General features: G+C 44.2%; 1 protein-coding gene across 1 annotated transcript; it reads left to right on the top strand.

Moving 5' to 3' along the window:
• Positions 1-66: 66 nt before the first annotated feature.
• Positions 67-13,880, top strand: LOC105016215 (transcriptional repressor CTCF-like). Its single transcript, XM_010879900.4, has 13 exons — positions 67-296; positions 1,603-1,886; positions 1,993-2,184; positions 2,283-2,628; positions 2,730-2,900; positions 3,000-3,133; positions 3,239-3,359; positions 3,477-3,626; positions 4,039-4,199; positions 4,410-4,592; positions 10,161-10,293; positions 12,098-12,271; positions 12,867-13,880. Exons 2-13 carry the CDS (start codon positions 1,611-1,613, stop codon positions 13,142-13,144), a joined length of 2,319 nt encoding a protein of 772 aa, XP_010878202.2. The 5' UTR covers positions 67-296; positions 1,603-1,610; the 3' UTR covers positions 13,145-13,880.
• Positions 13,881-14,319: the final 439 nt, after the last annotated feature.

The following is a 14,319-nucleotide window of genomic DNA, read 5'->3' as shown; positions in this document are numbered from 1 at the left end:
CCCCTGCTGCTGAGACACCACGCCCATAGACAGTTGAATTCAAAACTGGCGCCCAGACGTGACAGCCACACAACTGCTGCGGTTCTCCCTCCCACTTCTCCCGTCAGGCTCTTGCCTGCGCATGCACATTCGCCCGCTCCAGGCCACCATTTTGTGTAGGGCCAACTCTGTCCAAGCGGGAGAGGATTAAAAGCGCTGGGGTGCAAGGGCACGTTTCCCTACAGTCAGCAGAGGAAGACCTAACAAGCACTGAGCTCTCAACCAAATTTAACGGGTAAAGGAAGACCGAGGAGCAGGTAAAACGTGACTTTTCTCCCATGAAGGGGGGGATTTTTGTAGGAGCTGTCGTCGGCCTCTAGGTGTCACGGTGGGGCTCGCGGTCCAGGCAACTGGCGGGGGGTGTTTGTCTCCCTCTATCGTTATCAAAAATTTACTAAAAACATGTATAACACAGAAGTTTGAGATTCTGTTCCAATTATTAGTGTTTTTGGACTGATATAACTTCGTATTAAGGCATGGATGGCTTTATAAATGCTTTGCTGATTAGGGTCTTGTTTAGGCCAGGCGTCCATCTTCTCGTGCCCTTTGTTTCCTCTTTTGAGAAGAGAACGCGCGTCTCCAAGTCAGACGACCGCTCAACATTTCGAGTTTATACTTTGTATCAATGTCAGTGTATACTTTGTATCGAGGTTGTACGGCGCCATACCTTGAAAATACCGAATCGAAAAATATCCTGTAGTCGTTTGTGTACTTCCTATCTGGTCTAGTAATTATTTAACACGACGCTCTACAACAATCCCATGGTTTTACTATCAGCATTGTGTAACCCTTTCTCGTACGGATGAACGTCATTTTACTATTTATCGAAGAGTGTTTGGTAACTTAGTAATGTTTCGCCCTCAACACGAAAAGCGGGACTGTGGTGTCATATTGATATGTAGACCAAATAAGTGTGCAAGAGTCCAATTCTGAATCTACATAAATAGTTATTTCTAGAATCGATATCTTACAAACATTAGAGCGTAGTTTCATTCCAGCTTGACTCCACGTCCCCTCCCGCCTGACTGGTTCACCTACAGCCGCCTTTCGATTTAAACTTGTGGTGTGGAGAGAGCTCGAGCTCCCTCTATAACCTGCACGGTAACGTTACAAAAACACCGGCTTTACCAGGGCACGCCACTAGCTTCCCATCTACACTCACATTTGAGGTTGAAGTATTTATTGTATTTTCACCAGTGAGTTTCTTGTGTGCTTCACTGTGTTTTAGTGCATTTTTATACAAATGTAATTGTAGCCTATTGGTGAGAGAGAGAAGTGCGATTGAAGATCAAATCAAATGGTGTTAAATATTTTTTTATTAAATGAACTACATCTAAAAGTGTTATTTTGTACTTTGCTATGAAAGGCAAAATAATCATTATATTACACATTAATTGACTTGCATTCATACAAATCTGCAGACTCTTCTTGAACCAGAACTTCTAAAGTTGCCATCAACTGTGATGTTAGTATTTATATTTGTCTGTTACACATCAGTTGTTGTTTATGGTTCCTAGAAAAATGTCTTAAGTATAATTTCTTAAACTCTTCTTTTCTTGTTAGGTGGTTCTATGGATGCTGAAGTTGTTTCCATGGAGACCGCTCAGGTCGAGGGTCTTCAGGACACTGAGGAGGGTGTTGAGCTGCTACAAAATGCTGAGGTTGCTATGATGGAGGGGGGTGAGGCCCCCCAAGAGGAAGTGACAGGGAATGTTGAAATGATGGTGATGGACACCCTGGACTCTACCCTTGACCCTGCCCTGCTGCAGATGAAGACTGAGGTCCTTGAAGGGGGCGGCACTGTGACGGTCACTGGAGGAGACGAGGGACAGATCATCACCTTGCAGGTTGGAGTGATTATGTTTACAGGTTCTGCAGATAGGCCACTATAAACCGCGCTTGTTGGCACACATTGCCAAGAGAACTGACTGACCTCGCCGGTCGTTGTTTTAGGTGGTGAACGTGGAAGGCAGCATGGAACAGACGAGTGCAGCACTGGGGCTGGGACAGCTGCAGCTGGTGCAGGTCCCTGTCACTACATCCACCGTGGAGGGGCTCCAGGGAAGCTTTGTTGACGTGTCGGCAGGCAACACAGAGGCGGAGCCAGTGATCTGCCATACCCTGCCCCTGCCAGAGGGTTTCCAGGTCAGAGCCCACTCGACTACTAATAAACGCTGAGTATCTGAGGGTCTACACCCAATATACAATACCACTTCCTGGCTAATTGTTTTGGTCTGGTGCAGGTGGTGAAGGTAGGGGCCAATGGAGAGGTGGAGACAGTTGAGCAGGAGGAGCTGCAGGCAGCCCAGGATGAGCTCCAGGTTACCCAGGGTGAGGAGGAGGCCGCTGAACCCCAAGCAGAGGACCAGGCCTGGTCCAAAGACCCAGATTACCAGCCCCCTGCCGGCCTCCGCAAGGGGAAGAAGGGCAAGAAAAGCCGCCTGCGTTACGGGGAGGGGGAGCGGGACATGGACGTGTCTGTGTATGATTTTGAGGAGGAGCAGCAGGAGGGAATGCTCTCGGAGGTCAACGCAGAGAAGGTGGTGGGCAACATGAAGCCACCCAAACCCACCAAGATCAAAAAGAAAGGTGAGAGCGGCACGAACTGGGGGTGTGGTCACCTCTCTCTTGGTGTTTGAAGGACATTGTAGGTGTTATTGTGTTTGACATTCTCCCCCGTCTATCGTTAGGTGTGAAGAAGACCTTCCAGTGTGAGCTGTGTAGTTACACCTGCCCCCGTCGCTCTAACCTGGACCGCCACATGAAGAGCCACACAGACGAGAGGCCGCACAAATGTCACCTGTGTGGGAGGGCCTTCAGAACGGTCACGCTGTTGAGGAACCACCTGAACACACACACAGGTACTGACTGACACTCCGTTGCACGCTGTTTATGTAAAATTAGTCCTTTTTGATTGGATATGATGTTAATCCTGGCCCCTCCCTCGTCCTCATTCTTAGGCACTCGTCCTCATAAATGCCAGGACTGTGACATGGCCTTTGTGACCAGTGGAGAGCTTGTGCGTCATCGTCGTTACAAACACACACACGAGAAACCGTTCAAGTGTTCCATGTGCGACTATGCCAGTGTGGAGGTCAGGATGCATCTCTGATCTTCTGAAATGTTATCTAGCTGTGAACACCTTTGTCAGGCATTACCTGGTAGGTTGTTTAAACAATTCTCTCTGTCTTGGGTCCAGGTGAGTAAGCTGAAGAGACATATCCGCTCCCATACAGGAGAGAGGCCCTTCCAGTGCAGTTTGTGTAGCTACGCCAGCCGAGACACCTACAAGCTGAAGAGACACATGAGGACACACTCTGGTAATACGTTCCCCGGTCTCACAGCCATAAGCCCAAAATATTTAAGTTTTTGGTTCTGTTGTTGGATGCTATATCTGCCTCACAACCTAATAATCCCTGTCCGTTTTTGTCCGGCAGGTGAAAAGCCATATGAGTGCTACATCTGCCACGCTCGCTTCACGCAGAGTGGCACCATGAAGATGCATATCCTGCAGAAACACACTGAGAATGTGGCCAAGTTCCACTGCCCCCACTGTGATACAGTCATCGCACGAAAGAGTGACCTGGGTAAGCAACTGTCCTGATCCCTGTGATGGTGGAGGGATAATCCACAACGTCAAAGTAGATATGCAGTATTTAACTTTTAAATGTTTCAAGTCTTCAGCATGTACAGCCTAACTACACGTGCAAGGCCCGAAGTGTTTGTAATTTTAATCAAACCAGAGAGAAGGAGGTGAATTACAGGCTATATGATTTTCTTGAAAGATATTGCGTAATAGAGAACTAAAAGGTGTGCTGCCCCCACCTCTCTCTGAGAGATTGACCCACAGAGCAAACCTTTGGCTCTGCTTGGTGGTTGACCTGCCATTGACTGTATACATTCTTAGTTCATATTTCTTTTTATTGAAATACTGTCTTGTAACTGATTGGATCGGTCTGTGTTTTGGGATTTTCTCTTCCTTCCACCTCCCCATTTCAGGTGTGCACTTGCGGAAGCAGCACTCTTTCATCGAGACAGGCAGGAAGTGTCGCTACTGTGACGCTGTGTTCCATGAGCGTTACGCACTCATCCAGCACCAGAAGTCCCACAAGAATGAGAAACGCTTCAAGTGTGACCAGTGTGACTACTGCTGCAGGCAGGTATGTGAACAGACAAGTGGCTGAATCCTTAACCTCACTGATAAATCTTGAAAGTAATGTGTGGATCCCCATCAGATATTTGTCTAAATCAATAGGTCATAGGAGAAGGCCACTTGAGGGTGTGGAGGTGCTTCTCATGGACCTGTTTGGAATTCAGCCGTGGACTGCCCCAGTGTGTTACTGACTCCATGTTTAACCTCTGACCCCTAGGAGCGTCACATGATAATGCACAGACGCACCCACACAGGGGAGAAGCCGTATGCCTGCAGCCAGTGTGAGAAAACATTCCGGCAGAAGCAGCTTCTTGACATGCATTTCAAACGCTATCATGACCCCAACTTCATACCCACCGCCTTTGTCTGCAGCAAGTGTTCAAAAACCTTCACTCGCAGGGTAAGGAGACGACAACACATCTGCACTCACATGCAGGCTAAAGCAGTGGTTCTCAAACGTAATTTTTATCAACCAAAACAGAGTGGGTCTAACTTTGCGACCAGACTTCGCAAATGTAATACAACAATACATTTTCATAAATGTTTGTAGTGATTTCACATTTGGTGGTATTGCCTTCAAGAATATATTGTGCCATAGGGACAATATAAATACATTTGTGCTCTCTCTTTTTAAATCTGTAATCTATTTGTTTTCAGCACATTGTTTTTATCAGTCATGAAAATATGTAGAATTGAATAAATCCACTATTGACTAGATATTACTATCCCGTTTCCAAAAAGGTTGTGACACTGTATAAAAAGTTAATAACAGCAGAATGCAATGATGTGCAAAACGTTTAAACCCTATATTCCATAGGAAATAAAAATACAATTTTAAATGTTATCTTTGTAAATACACTCACCTAAAGGATTATTAGGAACACCTGTTCAATTTCTCATTAATGCAATTATCTATTCAACCAATCACATGGCAGTTGCTTCAATGCATTTAGGGGTGTGGTCCTGGTCAAGACAATCTCCTGAACTCCAAACTGAATGTCAGAATGGGAAAGAAAGGTGATTTAAGCAATTTTGAGCGTGGCATGGTTGTTGGTGCCAGACGGGCCGGTCTGAGTATTTCACAATCTGCTCAGTTACTGGGATTTTCACGCACAACCATTTCTAGGGTTTACAAAGAATGGTGTGAAAAGGGAAAGACATCCAGTATGCAGCAGTCCTGTGGGCGAAAATGCCTTGTTGATGCTAGAGGTCAGAGGAGAATGGGCCGACTGATTCAAGCTGATAGAAGAGCAACTTTGACTGAAATAACCACTCGTTACAACTGAGGTATGCAGCAAAGCATTTTTGAAGCCACAACACGCACAACCTTGAGGCGGATGGGCTACAACAGCAGAAGACCCCACCGGGTACCACTCATCTCCACTACAAATAGGAAAAAGAGGCTACAATTTGCACGACCACCAAAATTGGACAGTTGAAGACTGGAAGAATGTTGCCTGGTCTGATGAGTCTCGATTTCTGTTGAGACATTCAGATGGTAGAGTCAGACAATAGAGCATCTTTGGGATGTGATGGAACGGGGGCTTCGTGCCCTGGATGTGCATCCCACAAATTTCCATCAACTGCAAGATGCTGTCCTATCAATATGGGCCAACATTTCTGAAGAATGCTTTCAGCACCTTGTTGAATCAATGCCACGTAGAATTAAGGCAGTTCTGAAGGCAAAAGGGGGTCAAACACAGTATTAGTATGGTGTTCCTAATAATCCTTTAGGTGAGTGTATATGCCCGCTTTGAACCTGATGACAGCAACACCTTTAAAAAAAGCTGGGACAGGGTCAACAAAAGACTGGAAAAGTTGTGTAATGCAAAAGAAAAATCCTGGTGGAACACCTCAACTAATTAGGTTAATTGGCAAACTCAGTAACATGATTGGGAATAGAAAGTGCATCCCAAAGAGGATGAGATTTCAGATGGGGAGGTGTTCACTTTGTGAAAGACTGCAGGCAAATAGTGCAACAATTTAAGAATAATGTTTCTCAATTAAATGGCAAAGAGTTTGGGGGATCTCATCTACAGTACACTATCATTAAAAGATTCAGATAATCTGGAGAAATCTGTGTATGCAAGGGACAGGGCCGAAATCCAATATTGGTTGGCCGTGATCTTCGGGGCCTCCGGGGCACTGCATTTAAAACAATGATTCTGCACCGCATGGCCTCAGGAGCACTTCTGAAAAACATTATGTTGCTGCATCCACAAATGCAAGTTACAATTCTACCAGGCAAAGAAGAACCCAGATATAAACAAGATCCGGAACCGCTGCTGCGTTCTCTGGGCCGGAGCTCATTTAAGATGGACTGAGGTAAAGTGGAAAACTGTCCTGTGGCCTGACAAATCAAAATTAGAAATGTATTTTTTGGCAATTATGGATGTTGTGTCCTCCGAGACTGTCCTGCTTGTTATCAACACACAGTTCAAAAGCCAGCATCCATGATGGTATGGGGGTGCATTACTGCACATGGCATGGGTGACTTGTATCTGTGAAGGCACTATTAATGCTGAACAATATATACAGGTTTTGGAGCAACATATCCTGCCAACTAGATGTATTTTTCGGGGAAGGCCTTATTTCAGGATGATGCCAAACCACATTTTGCGCGTATTACAACCGCATTGCTCTGTAGTAAAAGAGTCCGGGTGCTAAACTGGCCTGCCTGCAGTCCAGACCTGTCACCCATTGAAAACATTTGGCGCATTATGAAAGAGAAACTGAACTGTTGAGCAGCTGAAATCCTATATTAAGCAAGAATGAGCTACATTTCACTTTCAAAACTACAGCAATTGGTCTCCTCAGTTCCCAAACGCTTACAGAGTGTTGTTAAAAGAGGTGATGCAACACAGTGATAAACATGCCCCAAATGTGTTGCTGGCATCAAATTCAGAATGAGATTTATTTTATATGGAAAAATACACTTTCCTCAGTTTCAACATTTTGATATGTTGTCTTTGTGATATTTTAAATACATTTTAGCGAAATTATTTTCACAATTCTGTTTTTCGCAGCATCTTAACTTTTTTGGAAACAAGGTGGTAATATTTAATTGCAATACATTGTATCGACACCCAAGTTTTGAAAAATATTCCATAGTATTGTCCGGTCCTTTTTATTTTTATTCAGCGTTCCTTATACCTGTTTTTGGAACAGGTATGCCCATTTGCAACAGCGCTATTCACCAGATTTCACTTATCTCGTTTAATAGTGGAATTAGTTCTGTTGAGCTAGAGCAAATATGGGCACCTTTTTGTGTCCACAGAACCATGGTTAATAAACACAGCTAGAGATCCAGAGCCAGCAGAATCCTACAGCATATCTGAATGCAGTGGAGTTATTTTAGGGACTTAATTAAAAATGTGGGATATCACAAGGATTTGCCCAGTGGTTGGCTACTCTGTTATCCTTGCTACAAAGGGGGAGCTGGTTCCACCTTTGGAATGTCAAGATCATTAATAGTCTCCTAGGGCACCTGGTGTGTGATCGATGACAACATTGTAGAGCTTCAATTATGTGATATTGCCAGGATAGAATTCAACAAAGGACATGTACAGGTGAATAAAATGGATGACAGAATATCTCCATTTTGGAAAAAATACTATACTTGTTCTCCCACCACTCAACCAGATATTCCAGGAGAAAAATGTGTAGTCAGACAAAGAAAGTGCAGCTGGAGCAGTACGTTTTTCTGGAGTAATCCGTATCTCCTTTGGGGCTTAAGTCGATGAAGCACAAAGTAATTCCTGTATACCAGGAATTCCACATGGATTGTGCTTGCAAGGAACACAGGTTTTAGCAGTAGGGTGGGAATGTCTGTAAAAACCACAGGGAGCTGGGGTACTGGGATGGAAAACAAGCACACAGTGCAAAATAACTAATGTATATACATATATGGTTGAGCAGTCAAAATGGAAACCTGTTCTGCATTCAGTAATTAAGCGATAAAGAAACATTACATATTCTGGGGAATCTTTTAAGATATTCATGAGGAAGAAAGAAGACCTACCCAGGTAGCAACAACAACACTGACCTCCAAAGTGCGTACAGGTAGGTTGTATGATTTTGCTAGTTTGGGATTTCAGAGAAGTGACATAATATTCCTAAATATTCGCACATGCGTGAGTGACGATTTCAACTCCAGAAAGCTGCGATGCTGTTCCACTACCCTGCCCAACTGAAACAATGTGTTTGCTGTGGAAGTAAAGTGCTCGTTGCGCAAGCTTCATTGACACCATCCTAGCTGTGGCAATGACAGTGTAGCTCTGGAAACAATTCTCATGTCTCACGTGTATCAGACAATGCCTGGTTCCAGCTGCCTGATCTAATCAACTCATCACCGAAAGGATCCCTACCCTGTTCAGCCACTACTGGCTTAAAAAGAAAAATCTAACATGATGCCTGGCAAATGTTCAGCATGTTGCTTGTCCTGTCTGGTGCGTGTGTTTGATCAGCGGATAGCACACAGGCAAACTCTGTAGCTCCTACCTGTAAAAGTTATCACAGTGCCGCTTTTGTACCTGCTACATCGGAAACTGCAAATTAGTACATCATTTGGGTCTATTTGAAGAGGGGGGGGGGAAGCTAAAGCAGTATGCTAAATGTTTCAAAGACCATGCATTCTTTTTTTGTTTGGCTAGAATCCCTATGAAAGGGACATGCCCTGTGAAGGTTTGGGTGTTGTCTGGATGGCTTGCTAGTGGTGTTGATTTAAAAACATGGTTTCTTGATATAAACACAGCCGATCGCTTTTTGGAATCCGTTGGATTCCAAGTGATGTGCAGAGTCCTGGTATATTGGTAACACTCCCTAGTACAAGTGACACTAGAGGCCCTTTTGTAGACATGGTTTCAAATCCCTACATCCATCTCTGACTCGCCTGGTGATTTCCTCACTGACTTAATAAAATGACAACACCAGAACTGTCCTATGCACAACTTTTCCCAGGTTTGAATATGGCCAGTTATTCTGTTTGTGCATGAAATGGGAGGTTAGGGGGACTTGGCAGTCAATGAAGATTCTTAATAGATTTATTGCTTGCTTTAACCCCTGGGCTTGGCTTGTCAGTGTCACGTGCTATCACTTTAGAGAGCTGAGTGCTCATTGCCGACTGGTCACCCTTTTCTACATATTCCCATATCCCATATTATTGAAAGCAGTGCAATGTTACATCTACACAATATGGCCAAAAGTATGTGGGCACCCCTCCATATTAACACCCATGGTTTTGGAATGGGATGTCCAACAAATTAATATAGGTGTGATGGTTAGGAGTCCACACATTTTCAACCATATAGTGTATCTTCAGACATGTACTGTCTTTGTATGTCGTTAACCCTCAACCATGTTGTGACAAACTTTGTGAAACGCTGCACCAAAGGAAACATTCACATCCAAACCCATATCCTCCCCAACAAGATATGGGGTGCACACTCCCTCGCTCACCAGGTTGGGGAGGATAGGGGCCTTGCTTCCCACCAGGTTGGGGAGGATAGGGGCCTAGCTTCCCACCAGGTTGGGGAGGATAGGGGCCTAGCTTCCCACCAGGTTGGGGAGGATAGGGGCCTAGCTTCCCACCAGGTTGGGGAGGATAGGGGCCTAGCTTCCCACCAGGTTGGGGAGGATAGGGGCCTAGCTTCCCACCAGGTTGGGGAGGATAGGGGCCTAGCTTCCCACCAGGTTGGGGAGGATAGGGGCCTAGCTTCCCACCAGGTTGGGGAGGATAGGGGCCTAGCTTCCCACCAGGTTGGGGAGGATAGGGGCCTTGCTTCCCACCAGGTTGGGGAGGATAGGGGCCTTGCTTCCCACCAGGTTGGGGAGGATAGGGGCCTTGCTTCCCACCAGGTTGGGGAGGATAGGGGCCTAGCTTCCCACCAGGTTGGGGAGGATAGGGGCCTTTCTTCCCACCAGGTTGACTGGGTTCTGCTTAGTGCTCTTATCACTGTCTGCTCCTCAGAATACCATGCTGCGCCATGCAGAGAACTGTAACGGCGATAACCCTGGTGACGAGAACGGAACCCCGCCCAAGAAAGGTCGTCGTGGCCGGAAGAGGAAGATGCGCTCCAGACGGGATGATGATGACGACACTGGTACGTCTAAGTCACATTTCAATTTAATAAGTCAGAAATATCATGTTCTCAGTTTACGCTACAAGACAAACTTTTTGGAACGGTTTTAATAAGGTTATTGTCTATATTGAGTAGTTTAATTTTACACTTTAAATTCTGTTTTGAGTATAGTCTTGTTGGCAGAATGGGGCAGCAGGGTAGACTAGTGGTCAACAGTGTTAAGCCAGTGAACAAAAGGTCACTGGGTCTAATCCCTGTGGCGACAAGGTGGGGAAATCTGTCATTCTGGCCCTTAGCAAGAATGTTCTCCCTAATTTCTTCTGGGTCATTGCTGTAAATGGCCCTCCACCCTCCACGGGCCCCGGTGCAACCGCACCCCCCATAGCTACGCCAGTGCACGTCAATGCATTTTATGTGGCCTAGCAACACACCCTGTAGTAATTTTCTTTTAGTGCAACACTCCAAAAATGTGTTTAAAATCTAGCAATTACTATTTGTTTAAATTATAGAATCAGATTTTTGGGGGGGGTATTTGTGTACCTATGTTTGACCGTAAAGGGAGGTAGAGTCCCTCTATTTCAGGGGCACCAAAAGGGTTGGCTTTAAAGGTGTTTCTGGTCTAACATTTGGCCAGCTGTGACATAGTGGTTTGTTCAGGCTTGATTCTTGGCTTTGCGTTTGCCTTTGCAGTCAGCTTTCGTCTCTGTCACATGAGGGCTCAGTCATGTCTAAAAAAATTAGAGGGGCGGTATTCAGCCAGCTGTTGTCTTCCTTGACTTTCATTTTACTTTGATCTCATGTCTGCACAGTTGATGTGAGGAAACACTCGTGCTTTAAGTGCCTGTTCCAGGCATTGTACAAATTTCATGTTGCTGCAGACTTGACTACCTTCATTAACCAGTAAACAAACACTAGAATGCCTTGACTAACAAAAAGAAAAACTGTTAATGTGCCAAGGAACGTATATTTTTCATTTGGAGCCTAGTTTATACATTCAGCCTTTTGTCTCAGCCAAAAAGCTATTGAACTCCAGTAATTACATTTTCAAACATTTGTCAAAATGCAATCAGTTGGAAAACCTGTATATACTGTGCCCCAATGTGAGTGGATCCATATTTGACAGTTAAAAAATAGGGAATCTAAAGATGACTAGAGTAGAATCGTTTGTTAATATGACAAGGATTTTGCCTTTGACTTCTGGACAACAAATGTATTTGGAAACTAACATGGCAATAGAGAAATGCTGTAATTAAGGGTATTTGTGGAAGGCTTCATATAAGCCTGATCATGAAGTATAATGTTGTTCACGTTTCAAACAATAAAGTAGCTAATGGTTCCAGCTCAGATTGTGGGTGTATTACTGACCCAGTAGTGAGTGATGTTCTGATATCAATTGGCTACCTACTGTTGCTCATGGACTACAAGGGCAAATAGAAGTGCCACATTTTGAGTAGAATACTGGGATCTTATATATTTTTAGAATTTTCCAATAAAATGTCTGTTTTTAACACAATTGCCTTTAAACCTGAGGTTCACTACAGCAGTAACCAGCTGCTTAAAGAACACCTGTACCGTGATATTTTGCATCAACCAGGCTTTGCACATGTGTTAATTACATGATGATGATATCTTACAAGAATCCAAATGTAACTATTGATCTATAAGCATGTTCAGTCAAAGTCTAAATTACTAATGGTAACATCAATTTCAACGTATTTTTTTAAACATTCACGTTTACTGTATGTGCAACAAGATGATGTAATGGGTATTCTGTGTATTTTGAGGGGGCAGCATTAAAACAGGTTCTGCTTTCTCTCTCCCACAGAGCCTGAATTGGATGACATCGAGGAGGAGGATGAGGAGGAGGAGGAGGAAGAAGAGGAGGAGCTTGCTGAGATTGAGGTGGAACAGGCACCACCTGTTGTTCCTCTTCCTGCCCCTGTGGGCCCACCAGCCAAAAGGAAACGTGGACGACCTCCCAAGCCCAAGCCTGCCCCACGTGAGCCATACACACACGCACACAAACGGATACCCTGTTGGAATAATTGTCCACAACGTGGGCTTTGGGTCCATCAAACATGATGTGTCTGCACACTTTTAAATAAGTACACCATAGGTATGAAGTATAATTTGCCAGTGCCCGTTAAGCACAATTTTCCCTCTGTGTTTAAGTTACAATGGGGGAGGTAGTTAGTGAGGGTACTAGAAGTAGAACCAATGTATGAGCCAGCAAGCAGGCTACTTCAAGTGTATTTTAATATATGAAAAGGACACTGTACTGCTGTCCTTGCTAACTTCTCTTGATCTTCACTTTGTCGACACGAGAATCCATCCCAGGTTGTGTAGCTCGTCCTTACTGAGAATATACTAATTAGTGAAATTCATTAGTTAGTCACATGCAATATCTCAATTTGCTGAAAACATTGTTTGTTGAGGACGATATGCTTGCCTTTTGTTAAGGAATCACTTTTCATGCAGTAAAAACTTTGGTGTTTGCATTTTCAATCACGTGCAGATCACTTATGTGTACCTCATGGGACTCTCAGGGCTGAATTGAGCTGGACAGATGTGTTAAAGGGTTTTTCTTCCCCTAGCCGCAGCAATTATCCGTGTGGAGGATGAGGCTACAGGCGAGGTAGATGACATCATTGTTAAGAAAGAGATGGAAGCCGAGCAGGCGAAACAGGAGGAAGAAGCTGTTGAGGAGGAGCCAACAGTAGAGGCGGAGCCGGCTGAACGAGAGCCAGCGAATCAGGTGGCGGAGTCAGTCCAGGCTGATCAGGTGGTGCAGGAAGTGGCCCTGTCTGTCACAGAGGCTCCACCCAATGGTGACCTCACTCCTGAAATGATTCTCAGCATGATGGACCGGTGATGAGGCCTGGCCCTGGTCTGCATCTGACAAAACATTGTCTCCTGTCTGTATACACACACCCCATTATACCCTCTCTCAGATACACATACCTGCACTCACATAGCCACAGACATAATACCACACACACAGGTTGTAAACATAGGTCTGTCTGATGTTGATTATGATACCTGGGACATGTCTGAAGTTACCTTCAGCCCATTCTATTTTTTTAAGAGCTTATTTTCCTCTTGTGATCTGTCTGCATCCCATTGCAAGACCCCTGATACCCTCATGTTGAATTGTGTGTGTATATAGAATCTTGATAACATTATGCAGACTGTCACTGGAAGATATGTAAGGAGAGCAGATGTGGATCAGATTATGATCATGTATTGTATCAAATCATGTGCTTTCATTCTGCTTTCAATCTTGTTCTATAGGCCCCACATTTGATCTCTTTACATTTTCACTTGTCTGTTGTTTGTCTTAAAACAATGTAGTCGTGCTCTCACCCATAGCAGTTAGGGGTCAAAGGTTGGGGGGTGACCAAAATATTCTGCTTTTTAAAAATGTGATTGTTTTCACATGAAACAAAACACCTTGCTATTGTTAAAGCTTTTAGAATGGATATGTTTTTTTGGGTTGATGCTTTTTTCCCTTTTTGTACCATGGAAATGAAATGACTGGATGTGTAATGGGAGGGGTGGGAGAATGTATGACTGTACAGCGATTAAATAAAAAAGATCAACCTACTGAAGTGTCATGACTCGTGAGTGAAATTGCTTCCATTACAGCCTTGATTAGAGTTTAGTATGGCATGTAAAATTTAAATCGAATGTAATCTGACCTATTTTTGTTTCTGACACTGACAGCAGGATTTATGCCCACATAGTCTCTATAGAAACCTGTTTGGCGTGGAGAAACTACAGAACATAATGTTTCTTAGGTTGTTTTTGGAGAGCTGTTCTCTGATATTGAATGTGTCATTAAAATAATGTAAGTCCCATTTCTTCAGTAGAGGTGTGTAAATAATACATGCATACACACCATTGCCTAGATCACCAATGATTCCCTGCATTTTCCACTACCCATCCATGAAAAATAAATTGATAATTTTATCAGTACATTGTGTTCCCGTCCTGCCTTTTGGTTATTTCAGTGATGAACCTTCTAAATGAACATACTCAACTGCTGTG

Source organism: Esox lucius, chromosome 2 (genome assembly GCF_011004845.1).
Source record: "Esox lucius isolate fEsoLuc1 chromosome 2, fEsoLuc1.pri, whole genome shotgun sequence".
In the NCBI taxonomy this organism is placed as follows: Eukaryota; Metazoa; Chordata; class Actinopteri; order Esociformes; family Esocidae; genus Esox; species Esox lucius.
Note: the sequence above shows the minus strand (reverse complement) of the source record. Positions and strands in the feature narration are given on the sequence as shown.